Source organism: Peromyscus leucopus, chromosome 9, assembly GCF_004664715.2.
Source record: "Peromyscus leucopus breed LL Stock chromosome 9, UCI_PerLeu_2.1, whole genome shotgun sequence".
NCBI lineage: Eukaryota > Metazoa > Chordata > Mammalia > Rodentia > Cricetidae > Peromyscus > Peromyscus leucopus.
In genome coordinates, this window is record NC_051070.1 from 85,703,345 (window position 1) to 85,725,051 (window position 21,707).

General features: G+C 43.2%; 1 protein-coding gene across 12 annotated transcripts in view; it reads left to right on the forward strand.

Moving 5' to 3' along the window:
• Nucleotides 1-21,707, forward strand: part of Pxk (PX domain containing serine/threonine kinase like) — an 82,253-nt gene that overhangs the window by 57,256 nt on the left and 3,290 nt on the right. For 3 of the 12 annotated variants that reach the window (XM_028853840.1, XM_037208650.1, XM_037208652.1), the window contains 9 exons: nucleotides 598-759; nucleotides 1,226-1,343; nucleotides 2,467-2,545; nucleotides 4,358-4,406; nucleotides 7,580-7,657; nucleotides 8,083-8,169; nucleotides 8,615-8,681; nucleotides 11,894-11,956; nucleotides 19,717-19,746. In XM_028853840.1, the coding sequence (XP_028709673.1) occupies nucleotides 598-759; nucleotides 1,226-1,343; nucleotides 2,467-2,545; nucleotides 4,358-4,406; nucleotides 7,580-7,657; nucleotides 8,083-8,169; nucleotides 8,615-8,681; nucleotides 11,894-11,956; nucleotides 19,717-19,733 (720 nt within the window). In that variant the 3' untranslated portion in view covers nucleotides 19,734-19,746. The remainder of the gene's footprint in view (nucleotides 1-597; nucleotides 760-1,225; nucleotides 1,344-2,466; nucleotides 2,546-4,357; nucleotides 4,407-7,579; nucleotides 7,658-8,082; nucleotides 8,170-8,614; nucleotides 8,682-11,893; nucleotides 11,957-19,716; nucleotides 19,747-21,707) is intronic. The other 9 variants (XM_028853842.1, XM_037208651.1, XM_037208653.1 and 6 more) reach the window with 3 other exon arrangements.

Consider the following 21,707-nt stretch of genomic DNA (forward strand, 5'->3'; position numbering starts at 1 on the left):
TGTGTGTGTGTGTGTGTGTGTGTGTGTGTGTGTGTGTGTGTGTGTATGTATAGATAAATAGGTAAGTAGATACATACATACATGTTTTGGTGTAAGGGTACACTTGTCTATGCACACACATGTGGAGGCCAGAGGTCAACAGCAGGTATCTTCCTGTTATTGTCCACTGCATTTTTTGAGATAGAGTTTCTCACTGAACCTGGAATTCACCAATTACTGAGGCTAGTTGACCAATAAGCGCCAGGGATCTACTTGTCTTTCCCTTCTGCCCCAGAGCTGGAGTTACAAAACAACCAGGGATACACAGACAAACCTTGTCTTGAAAAATAAAAAGAAAAAGTCTCTCCCCCCCCCCCCCCCCCCCCGCCGCCCCAGACAGGGTTTCTCTATATAGCTCTGGAGCCTTTCCTGGAACTCACTTTGTAGCCCAGGCTGACCTCGAACTCAAAAGATCCATCTGCCTCTGCCTCCCGAGTGCTGGGGTTAAAGGTGTGCACCACCACCATCCAGCACCCCCACAAATATTTAAAACATGAATTTAACCTATGTTATATAGACATGAATTGGGAACAATTCAATGTGCACATTTTTTAATAGGTACTAAAGTTTCTCCACGACAAAGGATTCCCTTATGGCCATCTTCATGCAGCTAATGTGATGATGGATGGCAACACTTGCCGACTGCTAGATCTTGAAAATTCCTTATTGGGTCTTCCTTCCTTCTACCGATCCTACATCACACAATTCAGGAAAATCAATGTAAGTTGTGACAGTCATGACAGGTCTGTGTTTAGGTACAGATCACCCTAGACACTATGCAGTGAAAAATACAGTTAGAGTGTACCTTGTTCCCATTTCTCTCATGGAGCGTTGCTGGATCTTTAAGAGGCAAAGATGAAATGGTGGGTGAGACAAGGAAGTGAATAGAATCATTGATTGAAAATGACCGGGGTTGGGGATTTAGCTCAGTGGTAGAGCGCTTGCCTAGTAAGCACAAGGCCCAGGGTTCAGTCCTCAGCTCCAGGTGGGGCGGGGGTGGGGGGGGGAGGGTAGAAAATGACCTATTGGTTAAATCAGAATAATGCCTTGTGAGCCTCTGAAAAAGACTTTGGGGTTTCATTGGGAATGGGGCTGCCCCTGAGCCTTGTTTCTCAGTGGAAGTCTGGGCAGGAGAAGTGAGGCCAATGACTGAAGGTTGGACATGACACTGCTTTTTCTTCCCCAGACACTAGAAAGTGTAGATGTCCACTGCTTTGGCCACTTACTGTATGAAATGACTTATGGACGACCTCCAGACTCCGTGCCTGTTGACTACTTTCCTCCTGCACCATCCATGGCTGTGGGTCAGTATAGAGCTTGGGAGTGGGGTCTGCTGGGACCTGGTAGTTTGCAGAGCTACTTAACCTCTTTCCAAAGTCCAAGAAAGATCCAAAGGAAGTTGTCATCCTCCACAGACAGAGCACACATCAGTTAACATTCAGATGGCTTGTCTGTCTGTTCAGCTGTCTGAAGCCTTTGGCGAAACTTCTGTAAACTGCATTATAATTCTGGAAGCAGGAGGATGGAAAGAGAACTATGGCCAGCTTGGGATTTAATCAGAAGCATAAGTGAGGGTCAGGCAACTTGAAGTCAGACTTGAGGAGCTAGTCAAGTGTCAGAGTCCCACCCAGCTGGAGTGGGAGTTGGAAGGAACTTGAGAGCTGTGGTCTAGAAAATAAGGGCCTAGCTATCCCAGCCAAGCCTCCAGATTCTCATCTAAGTGTGGTCAAGGAGCTGTTGACCCACAGCCTTACCCAAGGAGACTAAGGAGAACCGAAGGACAGATGAGGCATTAGGACTGATGTAAACTCATCTCAGACTCACCCTCCCATCTTCTGAATGGACAACTCAGAGCTTAAGGCTGGAAGAAAGAGGGCCCAAGGTAGCTTTTGGAATGCTCTGTTTGGCATATGTAAATCAATCGATCAAGTTTCACTGTGCCAAATGAGGCAGTTCAAGAGAACAGACTCTGGGACTTTTTCTTGCTGAGTTTGAACCTGTGAGTAGGAGACTCTAGTCACTCGCTTATAGCATGGTGTTGGATGATGCAGGGTCAGCAGCTGGTACTTTGTGTGCTGGTTTCCATTAAAAGCAAACAAGCAACAAAATCTTTCAAGTTCAGAATTTTGCTTCTCTCTAAAAAGAACAATTGTATGAATACAATCTTGATGCTTCCCTGCATTTATCTTTGAGTATACTTAGCTTTCTGTGAGCATGTGGTTTCTGAGGCATTTCTTTTGAATCATTGAAAATGCCAGCATTTCCCATCCCCCCACATATGCCATCTGTCTGTATGTGAAGAGTTTTTGACACTGTCCTGATCAGCCTGCAGACAGTTGTTACAAAGAGATGTCAAACTTTTCCTCAGCAAGTGGATCCTCGAGAGAGTGTTCTGTGGAACTAAAATGTGTATCTGTTCATTTCAAGTGGCCGTGTTGGAGTCTACGCTGTCTTGTGAAGCCTGTAAAAATGGCATGCCTACCGTCTCCCGGCTTTTACAGATGCCGTAAGTCAATCATGTGCATTGGTTGTAATCTTGATAACTGTGCTGAATCTTGGACCGCTGTGCCCAGAGCCCAGTACCTTGATAAAGACACAGTGGTGGTCCCTGCAGTGACCGGCTTACCCTGAGTCTCTTATGGCATGATACCATGACCTTGCCTTGTGTCCTCTCTGCTTAGTCCACATGTGTTCCATCACCATTAGCATTTGTGTGTGTGTGTGTGTGTGTGTGTGTGTGTGTGTGTGTCTCCTAATTTAGGAAATATAGAAGAAGGGCCCTCTCCAGCACCCCTCTCTGTTAATCCTACGCCAGCTACCAGCTGGCCCCTAGCTGTGTGTACTTGACATCCGTCAGGCCTTGGTGGGCCTGCCCTCCACAAGGAATTGGGTGTTCTTGGGCTCCTGTGCTTTTGCTATTAAACTGCTAGCATGTACCAAACCTTGTGCTAAGGGTCTTGTACTCAGAAGACTGCCTGTCAACAGAGTTGTGAGGGTTTCAGAGTGCTGTTCCTTAGGTGCTGTTCCTTCATGGAGAGGCTAGGGGTGCTGTAACTGAAGTCAGACAAACTTGTGAATGGATCTCAGCTTCATTCCTTATCCCAGGAGGACTTGGGCAAGCTTCCTCAATGTGTTGAGAAGTTTCCCTAGCTCTGCCTGCTTTGTCTGTACCAGCTTGTTGTATAGCAAAGGTATTCAGAAAGTAGTAACAACAACAAGGTGGAGGACAAAGTGAAGGTAGAGGCTATGACTAACTTCATGTCCTTCGTTCCTTCCTATGTGGTTAGAGAAGCCTCCTATAGGCCTGGCTGATGAGCAGACACTGTAGCATCTGTTTCCAAACCAACAGCCACTAATAACAATGTACATGTGAAAAGATAGATCCACTTTGAAAGCTACATTTTTCACATAGACTCCTAAGTCAAAGTTCATTTGGTTAGGAGCAGTGTGAGGCTGATGTACTTGAGTTTGTACTGGGGTTCTCTCCCCTAGGGCACTTTGCCTGTCCCCAATTCCAGCATCAAACAAATGTTTTGTCTTCTTCTAAAACTTTCCACCCTATGGGCTTCAGCTTTGAAAAGAACAGCTGAAGAGGTGTGACTGTTTAGTGGAGATGTGAGGCCTGGAAGTCAGTGGATGAGTGGCAGGGGAGGGCCAAGACTCAAAAAGGACCCTGAAAAGGGTAAATTTCTGTCTTTGTAAAAGAATTCTCACATTAAGATCACTTAACCACTTGGGCACTACCCAAGCAAGCCTTCTAACCAGAGCAGTTCATGGTTCCTCCTGCTGCTGTTTCTAATAACACACCTTTGAAGAAAGAACGGATACAATCCAGAAGCTGCTGCTTTAGAATGAAGCATGAGAAACAAAAGAAAATTATTTTTTCTCTTAGATTCCAATCATGACAATTCAAAATGTACCAATTTGTAGAATAAATTACCATTTCTAAGGCAAGAAAAATAAATAGTTCTGTTTAGAAACATCTATTAAATATATTATTTGCAACATTTGTAAACTGGTGTTTACCAAAGATTTTTTGCAAATATTATACTGTTCATAGTGTCAAGTATAACTGACCTGGTCCCCTCCCTAACAGCACCTCTGAGGGCACAGCAAGTGATGTGTAAATACCTTTGCCTTGGCTAACAAACTTAGTGCTAGGCTGGGCTGGCTCAGGGACTGAGATGTCCTGAGCTGCTCTTACCCGCTCCGAGACTGCGCCTGGTTTAAGGGAGTTTTTTTGTTTTTTTTTTCTTCTCTTTTTTCCGTGTTACTGGGATTAAACCCAGGACTTACTCATTTGTTTCTTTTTTTACAGATTATTCAGTGATGTTTTACTAACAACTTCTGAAAAGCCACAGTTTAAGGTAACGCAAATTGTATAAATTTTGGATTTGTGACATAAGTAAATTGGCTTTGAAATTAATTTTTTAAAAACAACAAAAATATTCATAATATGAAAAATTATGAAACAATCTAAATAGCCTATAAGTAGTTACTATTTTGATCATTTATAATGCATGGGGTTGTTTTGATTTTAGGATTTGTTGTTTTTGTTTTTGTTTTTTTTAACAGACTTGGATGACCTGGAACTTGCAGCAATCCTCTTGTGCCTGCCTCCCCAATGCTGGGTTATAGGCATACACCACCATGCCTAGCTATAGTGTATATATTTAAAAATGTTATCTAATAAAAGTAAAATGTATAAAGGCATTGTAATAATGTGGAAAGTAATTATTATTTAGGCTAATATCAACAGAATAGTGGGATCTGGAAGAGAATATAAACCCAAACATCTGAATCTAAAAAAAAAAAAAATCTGGAAAGAAGTCTCAAGAGAAGCAGCAGTGTGATAGGACAGTCATGGGCCCTGGGACTGAAAAGCCAGGGCCCGGCCTTGCACTGCTCTGTGGCTGCTGTGCTAGTAACTAACCATTTGCTGTTGGGGCCCGGCCGTTCTCTGCAGTGGGGTTGGCCTATGCACTGCAGCATGGGAAGTAGCAGCACCCCCGGCTCTCCACCTCTCATGGCTCTTCAGTTGTTTTTGTTTTTGTTTTTAATTTTGTTTTAGGAATCTCCATATTGGCTTCTACAGTGACTATATCATCATACTAACAGTACACAAGGTTCCGGTTTCTCCACATCCCTGCCAAGACTTGTTATTCTTTTTTACATGTATCAGTATTTTACTTGCATATTTGTCTGTGTACTACACACATGTCTGGTGCCTACAGAGGCCAGGAGGGGCATTAGAATCCCTGGAACTGAGGTTTAGATGAATGATCACGAGCCGTCATGAAGGTGCTGGGAACCACACTCAGATCCTTTGTAAGAACAGTAGGTACTCTTATCCACTGACCCTTCTCTTAAGCCTAACTGCTTATAATTCCTTATTATTATTGATATTTGCTTGTCTTTTGCAACAAGGTCTTACTTTGTAGCTCAATTTGGCCAGAAACTTGCTATAGTCCAGGCTAGCATGGAGCTCAAATTCTCCTGCCTTGGCTTCTCAAGTGCTGGGATTAAAGACATGTACCACCATGCCAGACTCAATTTCTTTCTTTCTTTTTTTCTTTTTTTTTTTTTTCTGAAACAGGGTTTCTCTGTGTAACTTTGCGCTTTTCCTGGAACTCACTCTGTAGCCCAGGCTGGCCTCAAACTCGCAGAGATCCGCCTGCTTCTGCCTCCTGAGTGCTGGGATTAAAGGCGTGTGCTACCACCTCCTGGCTAGACTTAATTTCTTAATTTGTTTTTTTGATAGTGTTCATCATAATGGCTATGAAGGAATATGATATCTTAGTGTGAATTTGATTTGTATTTCTTCAGTGTTGAACATCTTTTTTAGATGGTGAAAAGACAATTTGATAATGCAGATGTTTTTTATCATTTGTATATTTTTCATGAAGAAATTTCTATTAAAACCCTTTACCCATTTTTTTATCTCTCTCTGTCTCTCTGTATCTCTCTGTCTCTCTGTCTCTGTCTCTCTGTCTCTCTCATTATATATTCAGTGTTCTGCCAGAAGAGAGCACCAGATCTCATTATAGATGGTTGTGAGCCACCATGTGGTTGCCAGGAACTGAATTTAGGATCTCTGGAAGAGTAGCCAGTGCCCTTAACCTCTGAACCATCTCTTCAGCCCCCTACCCCCTTTTCCAGTTTTTAAATTGGGTTCCATGTTTTTGTTGTTCATTTGCAGACGTTCTTTTATATCTTCTGATATTAAGTCCTTTAAGATAGGTATTAAAATATTTTAAATTTCATTATTGGTGATGTCTTTTGTTGAACAAAGTTTTAATTTTGATGAGTCCAAGTTATTCATTGTTTTCTTTCATTGCCTGTGTTTTTAGTATCATATCCAAGAAATCATTTCCAGTTGGGTATGATGGTCTGTGCCTGTAATCTCTGAGGCAAGAGGATCATTAGTTCAAGACCAGGCTGGGCTACAGAAAGTGCCAGGCTAGCCTGGGCCATACAGTAAGACCCTCCCTTAAGAGAAAGAGCCAGTCCTGGAGATGGGTGGTGGCAAACATAGCAGCCCAGGGAGCTGCAGCAGGAGGATTCAGGATAGCAGGAGTGCATTCAAGTTTGCTTGTGCTAGAGTTCAAGGCCAGTCCAAACAACTCAGGGAGATGCCATCCCCCCAAAAAGATAGACAGGTTAATATGTAAATTAACTTTTTAAATAAAAAGAAAATATTAGCCTGACAGTGGTGGCACACACCTTTAAATCCTAGCACTCGGGAGGCAGTGGCAGACAGATCTCTGAGTTTGAGGCCAGCCTGCTCTGCAGAGCAAGTTCTAAGATAGCCTGGGCTACATAGACAAGCCCTGTCTTGAAAAACCAAACAAAAAAATAAAGAAAGAGAGAGAGAGAGAGAGAGAGAGAGAGAGAGAGAGAGAGAGAGAGAGAGATTGAGATTAAGAAAGAAAGAAACAAAGAAACAAAGAAAGAAAAAGAAAGAGAAAGAAATATTGACAAATCCAGTGCCACAATGACCCTTCCCTGTGCTTTAAGACAATTAGGTCTTGCACCCATGTTGAATTAATTTTCAAATATGACTTAAGATAGTAATCTAATTTTACTACTTTTTATGTAGATATTTAACTTTTACCAACACTCTTTTGAAGCAATTGTTCTTTCTTCATTGTGCATGTTTAACACTTCTGTGGAAGGCCATTTGGCTGTGTACACGTGGGTGTGTTTCTGGAACCTCTCATTCTGATCTATTAGCTGTATAATAATTAGTTTGAAACAGTTTTGTGAGATCATGTAATAGGTTTTGATGCCTTGTTCTTCTTTGAGATTGCTTTGGCAATTCTTGAATAACTTGAAACAGTTTGTTTATGCTTTAATTTTATGTATTGATTGCCCAAAAGTGCTGTAAAGGTGAGTGTAGGGGGTGTAGATGGAGTGTGTGGTTTTAACTGGTTTTGTTCTAGAGGACTTTCCATGTGATAATGGCTGCTGTGGAGTGTGTTCAGGACTCAGGGACACCAACCACTTCAATCAGTAGCTCATGTACTGCTTTTCCTTTCAGATTCCCACAAAATTAAAAGAGGCATTGAGAATTGCCAAAGAATGTATAGAAAAGAGACTCGTTGAAGAACAGAAGCAGGTAAGCTGGCTGTAGTCCTTCACTATTAGTGTCCCCATTCCCTGCCATGAGGGTCACAGTGATTGGCTTTTGACCGTTCACTTGGTAAACACTTTGTGCATAGTTGCTCTCAACCAGAATATCTCACAGTCTAACCCTCAGTCTGTGAGGAACAGCACATGCACAGGAGTGATGAACCTTCATGATTGGCTTTTACTAGGTGGAGTGGTTGGTAGCACTCATTTTTCTGTAGAGAGAGATGGTAGAAAGGAATGGGAAAGTGAGAAGGATTATCATCACTTAGCATACCCTGCTCCCATAGATCTTGACTTAAACCACAAGACAGCAGGCTAAGAAAGACCTGTTTATCTTAACAGTACAAGTCTCATTAGGCTCCTGCTGTAGGTAGAATTTGCTTACACTTGTGGGGACATGGTCTCTTAAAGATTCACCAACATCGAAGACTAACGAGAGCTCAGTCACACCATGGGTCTGAGGAAGAAAGGAAGAGGAGAAAGATCCTAGCTCGAAAGGTAAGCCAGTTGTCTGTCCCTGTGCTCTCTTTTTAAGTTCTTGACTGCATGTGAAGAAAATTCTAAAGTTAATGGTGCACATTTTAATGACACATTTTGTGCTATATCCCAGATCACGTTTGGACCTTAAAACACATGCACACATGCACGCACGCACGCACGCACGCACGCACGCATACACAGAAACATAATGGACCATATAGTTTCCTGGTTTGCTAGGCCCATTATGGCATAAATTGGAGGAAATGGTGGACTTGGGTAGTTATGCCAGCATTCTTGATTTTATTTTCCCCTTTGGCGCGTGGCTTCTTCACTGCATTGGGTTAGGAAGTCAAATAAACCATTCTCTGTAGCTGGCTAAACTGTTAATCTAGAATATTTTTTAACTCTCAGCTAAAGTGTGCCTTTTCTTTGCTTACCACATACTATTCCTTTATTTTTAAAGAAATCAAAACGATCTGCTGTTGAAAACAGTGAGGAGCAGCCAGCGAAGCACAACTCCACTAACTCAGGTAACTAACTGGTCTGGATGGCTGGAGCCCACCATGCAGAGATGCGGGTCAAGACTCTGTAGGTGCTGTGGAGATTTGACTGAGCAATGCAATGATGAGCGCAGAGATTAGAACTCTGTCCCCAGTGAAAATTGTGACAACAATCATACTCCCACCTCTCCACTGATAGCTAGACTCAGTCATTCAAAGACACGGAGCATTTGATGTAGAAGAGAAATAGGCCCTTCTGTGTACATGGAAATTAGCCTAAATCTTGCCTTCTGCTCTGGAGCTCATGTGGTTGGAAAAAGAGAAGGGAGTTTTCAGTAACCCAGGCAGTTTCAGCCCTTGGGGAATAAGGCATGGGAAGGGGAAATTGAGGACCCATAAGAAAGGGAGGAGCTGAATATGCAAAGAGGACAGTGATTGAGAAGCTAGGGGCCAAGAGTGAGCCTTGAAAGCCCCACTGTCAGTGTCAGGTGTGGAGGAAGCCCATTCATCTCTTCCTTAACCCAGAGCGAGGAGGGACAGGTGATGAAGCAGAAGTCTTTAGAAGTGAAAGGGCTAGGCCTGAGTTTGTGCATACATGTGGTCCCAGCTACTCAGGAGACTGAGACAGATTATTTGAGGCCATGATTTGGAGATCAGCCTGGACACTGTAGTGAGACTGGATGGATGGATGGATGGATGGATGGATGGATGGATGGATGGATGGATGGATGGATCAATCACAGGTTATGCCTCATTTTCCTTGGTCAATTCAGATAAGAAATGTCTGCTTATACTAGAGGAGATACTGTGAGGTATGCAGGAGAACTGAGATGTACCTTGAAGGCTAGATGAAGGCATCTGGAGAATGCCAGAGATGTGGGTAGAGCTGGAAATTGAAAGATTGGAATGCGCCGGGTGGTCGTGCTGCACGCCTTTAATCCCAGCACTCGGGAGGCAGAGCCAGGCGGATCTCTGTGAGTTCGAGGCCAGCCTGGTCTACAGAGTGAGATCTAGGACAGCCTCCAAAGCTACACAGAGAAACCCTGTCTCGAAAAACCAAAAAAAAAAAAAAAAAGACTCCCCCCCCCCCAAAAAAAAGAAAGGAAGAAATAAGATGAGAATCATGACATCTACCACAGAATCCTAGCCTTGAGATGGGCACAGGGAGAAGGAAAAGAGGAGGTCCCATTAAGGACCAACATATACTTGGGAATGGAAGCTGCTATGACTGGCATGTAATTTCATATTTGGAAATCTGTTTGTTCCATAGCTATAGGTTGGGTTTTCATTGGTAGGGGGAGATGCATGTCTCCAACCAGCATGTCTATATACTAGTGACTCTAAGTAGCTAGTTCTTTATAAATCAGAGAAACCTACCCCCTTCCCAAGATTGTGCCTGCTCTCTTTCACATTCAGCCAGAGTGGACACCAAAGAATTCTGAGAGGGCTAATGATGTACCTTAGTTGACAGAATAGTTACCTAGCATACACAAGATCCTGCTTTCATTCCCCTAACACAATAAACTAGGTGTGGTGACACATGCTTGTAATCCTAGCATTTAGGAGGTAGAAACAGGAGGATCAGGAGTTCAGGGTTATCCTCAGCTACATAGTAAGTTTGAAGCCAATCTAATTTGAAACCTGTCTAAGAAACAAAAATCATAGCCAGGCAGTGGTGGCACACGCCTTTAATCCCAGCACTTGAGAGGCAGAGGCAGGCAGATATTCAGGTTTGAAGCCAGCCTTGTCTACAGAGTGAGTTCTAGGACAGCCAGCACTACACAGAGGAAACCCTGTTTTGAAAAACCAAATAAATAAAAACAAAAATCATATCCAAGACACTTTAGGAGTTTAGGAAAGCCAAGTACTGGTTATTGATGGAAATGTATAGATCAGTTACCAACCCAACTAGAATCACAAGTTCAGTTTTCTATCTTTAAGATCTGTTAGTGCTACAAACAGTAGGAAAGCAGCCTTGTTGAGTTTTACCTCTTCCCTTTTCAGCAGATCAATCCTATTATACAAAGCTGAGGAAGTACCGTGAAGAATGCAAGGTGTGGTTTATCTAGGACCCATCTCCAGTGTGTTCATGGGGCACCAACACATCCTCTGAGTCATTAGTGGAGTGATAGCTGGAGACCTAACCTTGGAGCTAGTGGTGGCTTTTCAGTACTGGAAGACAACAGCCCTCCCTTTAGGTAGCTCCAGGTGAAGGAGCTCTAGCTGTCCTTTCCACAGGGCTGTACCAAACAAGAGGCTGTTCCAAACAAGAGGCTTCTGCTGTGAGGGCTACTTCCTTGTTGGGCTGACGGGATAATTTTCCAGCTACAGGGATTTGGGATTTTGCTTATGGTTTTTACCCTAGGTGTTTACTGAATTTCATGTAAGAAAATGTCTAGAAAATCCACAGACTCAGGACTGAGCCTCTTTAACTGAGTGTACCTGCTGGTAAAGTTGATCTTCAACAGGTCATGCCTTATTTTCCTTGGTCAGTTCATAATAGGAAGATGTTTGCCTACCGTAGAGGAAATACTGAGAGGCACACAGGAGAACTGAGCTGGGTGTAGTCACACACTGCCTGTAATTACAATGTCCTGGAGGTTGAGGCTAATTTGGGCTACTTAGTGAGACTGCCTCAAACATAAATGGATGAATTTGAGTAAAGCCTGAGTTGTTGTAGTGGTACACACTTTTAATCCCAGCACTGGGGAACCAGAGGTCTACATTCCAGGACAGCCAGAGCTACATAGAAAGACCCTGTGTCAGAAAAGGAGTCTGATGTGGTAGTGTATGCCTGGGCTCCCAGTACTTGGGAGGCTAAGACAAAATAATTGTTGAGTAGGCTACAGGGCATGAATGAAGAGTGAGGAAGGGAAGGAGAGAAGGGTATGTGTGTGAATGCTCCAAGGTGTACTTGCTTCCTTTGTGTGAGACTCTGCCAGACTGCTGTTACCACAGTCATTTGTCATTACCCAAGGATCGGATTGGTTCAGAGAGAAATACTGCAACCAGTGCATATAGCAACCATTTCCCCATTGGTCCATGAGCCTCAGTGACCTGGTGGAGGAAATACACCCTGCACTGGAGGGAAAGCCTGTCACCACTGGGTACATTTCTAAATTTTCTGTCCCTTGTCACATGGTGGGCTAATTACACATCCTCAAACAATGCTGAGTTTCTGCTCATCCCAAGTTTCAAATGTCTGTCTTTTGTCCCCACGAGGATTTCTCTGTTTTTCTTAGCAGGATCTGGGGCCAGCTCTCCTCTCACATCCCCATCATCTCCAACTCCACCCTCCACAGCAGGTCAGTAATGTGTAAGGCAATATGCCTTCTTCCTATCCACCCAAGCATCTCAGGAGTTAGACCTCACCTGTCTTCTCCAGATGTCCATATGCAAATGCAAACCATGTGTTATCTGAAGGGGTTGAGGGGTTGTGCTCTCAGGCTCAGTGCTCAGGGGACAGCTTGGTTTCAGGACTCCTCAGAGTCAGGTCCTCTCTGGCTCAAGCTTGCTGTTGGCTGAAAAGTTTCTTGCAAGGCTCCTTGGGTCAGAGCTTCTCTTGGGGCAAAACAAACACACTGTTGTCCTAGACTTTGTCCTACCTCAGCTTTCTCCTCCAGACCTTCCTGTTGTGAGTTTGTAACTGCAGAGCTGAGGAAAGCCTGGTACAGAGTGAAATATTCCCACTAACTAATTTACTGAAAACCATTTGTCCTTTGTTCTGCTCAGTAATTATCTGAATAGTTATCATTAACCTTTGTTTCACCTTGTGAATTAAATCAGATACTCTGAGGATTTGGGGGCTTGTTGTTGTTATTGTTATTTGGGGGAAATGTTGACAAAGAATTTGTCTTTGGGATTATTTACAAAAATAATTCTGTGAACTAGTTTCACAATGCTGTCTTTTGTCTTTCCTTTCTGAACTAAAATCTTTCTAATAACCATTTTGCAGTCCAGTAAAAACAAGGGGGCAGCACATTTACTTTTCCTCCTTGATGGCTGAGAGTGCTTACTGTAGAATGTTCTAGGGCTAGAGCCAGTTTTATAGAGCAGAAATGCCAGGTCATGGGGATGATTCTTTTGTCTCTGATTTTCTCAGCAGATTTTACAAAGAACTTCTAAATAGACAGAATTGTAATAACTGTTTGGGCTGACCAGAAATTTCTGGAAATCTATTATTCAGACTATTTTGAGTCATTTTCTAGATTATGATATGGTGTTAATTTCCTATCATTTTTATATACTAAAGAAATGGAGAGGATTCTTAAAATTCTTAGTGCAGGCTAACAGGGAAACGCCTGCTTAGTGTGCAGAGCACTCACTGTGTGTGAGCTGTGGTTCTGGGCGGCTTACTCAGGTTCTTGTCTTTAGATGCCTTATTTCATTCATAGTCTGACTCTTCTAGTTACCTTTGCTTTAAATGAGAGTGATTTTGTTTTTTTATTTATTTTGAAACTGGGTTTCATATATCCCAGGCTGGTTCAAAATTCTACATAACTGAAGATGCCCCTGACCTTCTGATCCTTCCCTCCACCTTTAAGTCCTAGGATTACCTGTGTGCCCGAGAGTGATCTTTACATAAAATGAGGTAACTTTCAGAATGAGAGAAGAAAAATGGAATTTTTGGTAGTGCCCAGTCAATATGGGGTAGCAGGGAACAATGTTGTGAGCTGGAGAGAACACATTTGAAGCCCAAAAGCACGGTGACTGTCAGGGGAAGCTTCTGAGCCCAGTTAAGTGATTCCTTTTTCCTTTATTCCCTTTTGATTTTGTTGATGAAATTATTGACAGAATTATTCATCCTAAAGACCATGCTCCAGGCTGGAGAGATGGCTCAGAGGCTAAGAACATTGGCTGTTCTTCCAGAGGTCCTGAGTTTAATTCCCAGCACTCATATGGTGGCTCACAACCATCTGTAATGAGATCTGGCTCCCTCTTCTGGCCTGCAGGGATACATGCAAATAGAATACTATTTACATAATAAATAAATAAATCTTTAAAAAAAAGACCATGCTCCGATCTCTACTGGCTATTTCTTGTAATGAATCTCAGAGCATTTGCCTAGCAACCTAGCATTTCAGGTTCTAAGCCAGATATGCACAGTAGGTCTGCTTACCTCAGATGTATTCAAGATACACTTACATGTAGCCCGTGGTTTGACAGGAACTGTATGTAGCCTGGGTTACAAAGAGAAGCAGACAGGTTCTAGCCAATCAATGTCCAGTGTCTCAGAAGCTCTAAAGTATTGGAAGCAGTTCCAGCAGACAAAAACTTCCTATAAAACCTGGAAATATCTTCTCCCAGTGGTTGCCTTGAAATAAAAGATCTTTTTCGACAGGCAGAGGTAACACATACCTTTAATCCTATAACATTCAGGGAGGCAGAGGCAGGTGGATCTTTGAATTAAAGGCCAGCCTGGTCCACAGACTGAGTACCAGGCATCCAAAGCTATACAGAGAAACCATGTCTCAAATTCTCTCTCCTTCCAAAAAAGATCTTTATCAAAAGTTAGCCTACCAGCAAGCAACATCTTGAGCCTTGTCCTGTGCAAAACACTAAGGAGACTTAATTGTAGGTAGTAGTGTTATGGGAGGTAGAGGCTTGCTCTGCTCTTGGGGCTTCTCCTGGGTGAGAAGCATGATTCAGCCTTGTGGGGCAGCTAGGTAAAGCCCTTCAGAAGAGGAGGGATCACAGCAGGTCAGCTTTGACAAGTTGAGTTGAGCAGTAGGACTTCTTCCCTACAGCTTCAGTTTTAAGTGATCATGGTAACTAGATGAGGTCTTGTTCTTAGCTACGTAGGATTTGGCAGAGGTGAAGTGGCAGACATTTCTAACTGAAGAGCTAATAACAAATGATCCCTGTCTAGCAACTGGGACCCTCTCTGCAGGTGTTTCCTTTGGAACTTGTTGAGATCCACACTAAATTAAGTCTGGTGGCAGTTGCATTTGGTGGAGTAGCATTCTCTTTAGTAAAGCCCTGTTTTTTTTCCTTAGTTAGAAAATTTCTAATACTTTTCTACTGTTCCATGACTCATAAAGGTCTCTTTGGGAAGCTTTAAAATTCCTTTATCCCAACACATTTCATGCCATGTGTCACAAGGAGTATTCCTTCTGTACATTCATGTGGAGCTGAGTGTTTTAAAATGTCCTAGTTTGCACATATACAAATATTTGCTCTCACTGTATTCGGTGAACAGACTGTTATGCCCATATCTCGGGGACCCCCAAAAGACCACCAAGGAGACCTAATTCCATATGTAAAAGCAAAGAGTTTTTATTTTCAAGGTCCTGGCTTGGTCTGTCTGTCTGTCCGATGCATCAGTGAGAGCAGGGAGCCCCGAGCCCAGGCTGGGTAGTGTTTTTATCACAGCAGAGGTTGGAGTGAGGGGATTTCCAAGGTTCAGGACCCTGATTGGCTGACTTTTGTCTAGGGGTATCTGTAAAAAAGAAAATAGGTGTGTGCTAGACTAAGGGACATCTGGCTACCTTATCTAATGGTTGGAGTGTTTGGAATGACAGGTACTTCCCCTTAGATGTTGGCTCTCCCTGGGTGGGGTCAGCTTATGGCTTTTCCTGGGTCTGAGTGTTGCCTGCCAGTAAGCCTGCCACAGAAACTGTGTCTGGGCCTCTAAGCCTGTCATGGCAGCTATGTGGTCAAACTGTTTTGGGTCCCCCACACAGACAACAGGTCTACTGTCTTGATTTCCTCTTATATTTATGTGTGTGTCTGTGTGTAAGGATGCACATGTGTTGTGCAAATTTGGGGGAAAGCCAGAAGAAGTTGTTGTTTCCCTGGAATTACGGGCAGCTGGGAGCCTCCCCATAGGCATGTCAGAGATGGAACTCAGGTACTCTGGAAGAGCAGCAAGCATTCTTTTTTTTTTTTTTTTTAAATTTTATTTATTATATATACAGAAGAGGGCACCAGATCTCATTACAGATGGTTGTGAGCCACCATGTGGTTGCTGGGAATTGAACTCAGGACCTCTGGAAGAGCAGTGAGTGCTCTTAACCTCTGAGCTATCTCTCCAGCCCAGTAGCAAGCATTCTTAACCTCTGAGCCAACTCTCAAAGCCTTTTTTGTGGTGGTGGTTAAGATGGGATTTTATGTAGCCCAGGGTGAACTCAAACTCTTTATGTATTGGCTCTTTTTATAAAAAGTACATTTAAAAAGGAGTATGTTAAGGGGAAGCTAAATAAAGGGGAAACCTGAAACTATTGTTTTTGATAATCACATCCAAGTGATTTGTATTCATTGTCTCATGTATTCTTCAACTTCCTTCCTGTCCAGTGATAATGGATTCTAGTTTATCCCTATTTCTGGGAAAAACTGAGCCTCTAATAATGTTGAGAACTTGACCAAGGTCACATGGGTAATGGAAGCTTGAAGAGCCAGGATTTGAACTTGATTCTGCCTCCATTCATTTATTCAACTCACTGAGTGCCTGCTTTTTTGAGGGAGTATCCATGACCATCACAGTTAAGCCCTACTCTGCTGGAGTGGTAATTCTGCACACAGAGCCAGAATACTCAGGCTTTTTCTCAGCTCTACCAGTTGCTTACTATAACCTTGAACAAATGAGTTCCGTTCTTGGAAATTTGCATTATTTTACTTTACTTCAATTAATGTTTTTTCTTTTTTTCAGAGCTGAGGACCTAACCCAGGGCCTTGCACTTGCTAGGCAAGCGCTCTACCACTGAGCTAAATCCCTAACCCCTTAAATAGTGTCTTTTAACAAACAAAATTACTCCTAAATTAACAGAGAAAATAAGTTCAAAATGGTGAAGGCATGATAAAGGAATTAAGCTTTTGGCATGGCAGACAACATATCTAACAGCCTAAAAGTAACTTTCAGAGAGAGAAACATTCTAGACAAATGAAAAAGCACTGAAAGCCATGAATGAGTCAAACCACAGCTCAGACCCTGTCTTATGCAGGTTTCCTTTTTCCTTTTTCAAATAAAATCTCTCTGCAATCCATCATCACCTTTAATCTTCCCTAGACCTCATCTTCTGACCCTTCATCTCCAGATTTCTGTAGTAGAGGTTTGCAAATCTTCTTCTCTAGATGACTTTCTAATAAACTGGTTTTTAAGAGGATCCTTAGGCCAAAGAGATGGCTCAGGGTTGGTAAAGGTGCTTACTACCAGGCCTTACAACTAGAGTTCTATCCCTGGAACCCATATAGTAGGTGAGAACTGACTTCTGTAAGTTGTTCTCTGACCTCCACTGTGTTGTGGCACTTGTGTGTGCGCTCTCTCTCTCTCTCTCTCTCTCTCTCTCTCTCTCTCTCTCTCTCTCTCTCTCTCACACACACACACACACACACACACACACACACACACACACACACAGACATGAAACCTTTGCCCTTTTAGTTAATATTCATGGCAAGGCTTTCTAAACAGTAAATTATTATCATCAGATTAGGGTGGAGACTATGGAAAGTTTTGAATCTGGAGAGCTTAAGGGGATGAAATGGAATATGGACCTAGAGAATGATAGAGCACAAAGAAGAGAGAGCTGAGGAGAGTTAAGAATTAATAGGAGTAAGAACTTACAACATCTAGAGAATTTTGAACTTATAGAAATTAACTTACTTAAAATGCAGAATTTGTCTGATCTAGTCAAGTCTGAAGTCAGTATATACTAAAATGTTTGTATCCAGCATTAACAATTAACTCTTTTCAAAAGTTACACATAAGCTTGGTGGAGCATGCTTGTAATATTGAGAAGCTGTGGCAGGAGCTTCAGAATTTGAGGCCAGTCTGAGCTATGTGTAGTGAGACAATGTCTCAAAAAGCTCTCAGTTGGAGATGTAGTTCCACCCTGGGTGTGGTCTCCCAATCCAGTAAGCAGAGCTCCACATACACAAAGCAGTGTGCTTTGCCCTGAGCAGGTCACCATGCAGGGCTGACCATGGGAGTGCCTTGGTTCTGCTCTCTATTACTGTGTTCTACCATTTTCTCAGCACCCCCTCCCCATTATTTATTAAGCAGTTCAAAGATATTAAGGGGCACTGTTTACCATGCTAGAAAAGCCACAAAGTACAACAAAACCACTATAAGAGTTTATTAAGGGAAGGGAACAGAAGGGATGTGCTTAGGCCTATGGGAATGATTATGTAGGGAAAAGGGCGAAGGGATAAGTGGGGCATGCTTTTATAGGCCCTCCCCACACATGCGCATATGGGCTTAGGTGGCTATGCCCCGCATGCACATAGATTACGTGATAACACACCACACAGATTACATAGGATGTAAGGCCCAGGGATAACTAAGCATCTTGCCTGGCTACTGGACAGTGCATGTGTGGTCATGTAGCTTGGGGAGTAGCTAGGAATTCCAGCACCCCCTCACCCCATTCTAAAGGTGTGAGCTTCTCCCTGGATTTCTCCCCTTGTACAGGGAGAGGGACTGGCTGAGTGTTCCCAGCCTCCTTTGCTTCTTCCAGAGTTGGCCTTGTGGCCACAGGGATTTAGGGGCCCATCTCAGTCTTATGTTCTTTCTTGCTGTTTGTCCTGGGGAGCTCTGGGGCTCACTGTGTGGGAAAAAAGTATGGCAGACCAACTGCCACTTATGACCCAGGGTACTCTTGAGTAGGGAGAAGTAAGAAATACTAGCTAGAAAGAGATACCTAGACAGCAAGAGAAAAGACAGGAAACCCAAGATAGCCTCGGGAGGGCTTGGGTCTGAACCCACCAGCCTTGAACTTTATTCCAAAGGGCTTTTTATGACAATGCCAAGGGGAGGAGCAGAGACCTCCCCCTTGCTAGATACAGCCAAGTGTAGACCCTTCCAAAAACCTGATTCTCAGGCCCATGGTCCAAGCATCCTCTTTATTGCAGAACTGCTGGACAAAGCCACCAGGAACCCCAGATGGGCTCCAACAAAGAAGCATTATTGTTTGCTTTTAACCTGAAAGCTAGTGAGTTTGAAAGAACAAAAACCAAACCATTTCCTTGCTTTTGTCGTTTGGAAGTTTCACTAAAGTGGGCTGCAGAGGGTGTCCCCACAGCTCTTCCTGAGAGGTCGCCCACCCACAGACCCTCCTTAATCCTGTTCTGCTACTTTGTTCTTCTCAACTTAAAAAGAGAATCTCTATTTTAGACAGTGGAAGACTATTTTGTAAAGCAGTGAGTTTTCCTTCATCCTTGGTTGGTGATAAAGTGCGGACATCTCCCCCGCCCCACCCCAATGCCATTTATTGAAAGAGGGAGGAGGTCTTAAATACAGGCTTACAGCACAGTGGGAGAACCCTAGAGGGCAGAAGTTCGCTACTGATGTTTTACAATCTTGCATCTAAGCTGTTAACGCCCATTATGCAGGATACACAGACAAGGATCTTTCCTTAAGCATTCAGGAGGGTGGAACCCGGCAGGGAATTAGCATAGGGAGGATATCAAGATCAAGGTCAGCAAGCAAGACAACAGTTACCCAAAACGGGGGCCAGGGCCCTACAGGTCCCCCTTTTACTAAAAAATGAGCTTCTGACTTAGGTTGGGTGGGACGTCAGCAGGTCACCTTACCTGTCATAGAGACAGATGCCTGTCCAGGCCACACAGGCACTCTGTCTTAGGTTGGTGAATGCCCCCCAGGCATTACCTGTCTCTGAATACTCATTATCATACAGGCTCAATCATGTGTGAGCTGCAGAGTTAACTGCTGTCAAAGATCTCAAAATGGCGCTGGGCTTGCAATCTGTGTGTTCTACACAGAAGTGGACATCTCTTGCTGCACTTGGAGAGTGAAAAGCTCTGTGCTCTTCTGAAGTTCCTATGATGTTTGTAAATAAATAAAAATAGCATTTAACTGGCTTAGAAAAGTGTGAAAAAGAAAGTGACTTGTTCATTTGCTGTATCCTGAAAGGTTCATGTTTGAGTTTGTAAACCATGGCATTTTGTAGTTAAGTGCACCCTAGTTTTGCAGTGAGAATATTAAACATGCAATTCAGACTAACATTTTACTGTTAGTATTTGCTTAAATGACACTAAACTCTGAATAATTATGTCTGTCTCTCTCTCCTTCCCTCCCCCTCTCCCCTCTCTCTGCTGTCTTCGGTAGAGCATGCACCACTTTGAACGTGAATTTTCGGTAAAGTAAGCTATGCTGACTTTTCCAGCTTTGAAGATGCTGTGTTTCTATGTGTGAGATTGGACCCAATGAGTTTGTGTCACTGGTGAACATGGGAAGCAGAACAGAAACTACTCCCTTGTTGGAACATTTCAGTGAAACACAGCATCTTTAAAAGGCCCCCCAAGTCACTTCATCCATATTCATTTCATTTCCATCATGACCTTCTAAAATCTACATTTTCACTCCATTTTAGTTTGGAAATATGAGCTCTAATTGCACCTCAATGGTATCTGAGTGCATTTAATTTTGAAAACTTACTTTCAAAACCGTGCTACAAAATGTTGGTTCCTAGTTACTGATGAAGACAAGTTGTTGGCACAACTTCTTGGTTTTTATAATTGATGACAAATAAATAGTTCTGACATACATTTGGGGATTCTTGAGTAAGCTATGAGTCTCCTCATCTGTCTAAGGCCAAGGCAAAGGTGGCCCAAAAAGCTGAGGACTGCTGTGTGACTGCTGTCTCCTCTGTGTCTGGTATGATCTAGTGGCTTACCCATCCAGACCTACAGAAACCTGGAGAAACTATTAATCTTGGACTTCAAATGTCCTTTCCAAGAAAGTGTTAGCGATGTTCCTGGCACAGCAACCCTCCGAAGATCTAAAATACATAATTTTTCTTTGCATACCCAGAGTGCATCCTCTTTTTGGCACATGGCTGATTGCCACATTCCTACTGGGTCTAGTAGAGAGGCTTCTGGGAAAGTTAGAACAGCTAGTATTGAGATTTTTGTCTAAGAGAACATGAGCTAGGAAAACTCAGGACTGACCTGACTGTCATTGTAGATGCACTTTTAGGAGCATACCCCATCCTAGTTGGGACCTCATATGACCACCAGCCCCCAACATTGAGTTTGTCTGCTCATTCCTCTTGTCTGTGGCCTTGGAGATAAAGCTACTAGAGGCCTTTTAATAAAAGGGACTTCTTTATAGAGTGTAGGTACAGAGAGAGTGCATGCATCAGGCAGTTGTTTTGGGGTTTGTCTCAGGGCAAATCGTGAGCTTGTGTTTGTTCTTTGCCCCTTCCTTTCCTATCTTGACATTTTTGCTAATGGTCCTGTCTTATACTCACTAACCTTTAAAAGAAGCTAACAGACTGTTAAAATGGCCAAAGACAATGAATGGGTGGAGTTTGTCCTCAGAGAGAGACTGAGCTCCTAGTGTGTTCCTGCCTCTTCCAGTTTTGCCCTTCTAGTTGTAAGGGCCTCTCCTCAACTTGCAGTATTCCCTAGAGATTGAGTTCTAGCCTTCCTTGCCTTCTGTAATTCATGGAACATCAGGCCCTTTGAGATTGGTTGATAGAGATCCCTGTGAGTGGGCATCAGGGTGTTTACTTTTCCCCACTGAAATGAGCAAAACCACTTCTTACACAGCCCCCTCTTCTGGTTGTTATATGGGCACAGGCTAGCCCAGCTCCCTGTGAGCAGACATCAGAATGCTCATTCTTCTGTTTACTATACAGGCATAATACTTTAGATGGCATATTAATACGATCAACCTCTTGAGGATTTTGTTACGTGATAGTTTCAGCCTTCACTTAGAAAATAAAGATCCATTTACTGAAACCATCCCTAACTCCCAAACTCTGGTAGCACATTGTGAGATTGTGAGTCCAGAGTCAAGGGTTGGTTCTCTGAAGCCAGGCTGTTGTATGCCAAGGCCACCAACCATACTCATGAATTCAAGCCCCTAGGCCTCTCTCTAGCCTTCCTAAACCCTAGACTGTAAGGTAGCCATCTCAGGATGGCCAGTTTCAGGTATGCAATAGGGTCACCAATGCTGTTGCAGCCCAAACCTGTCTTCTGAGCTTTAACCCTGTGGTGATTCTTCAGCCAGGGGTCTGAGCACAAAGCTGGGAGGGGGAAACCTACAGCTCCTGGGCCAGTCTAATACTTCTGCTGCACTTCTCTGGCCACTAA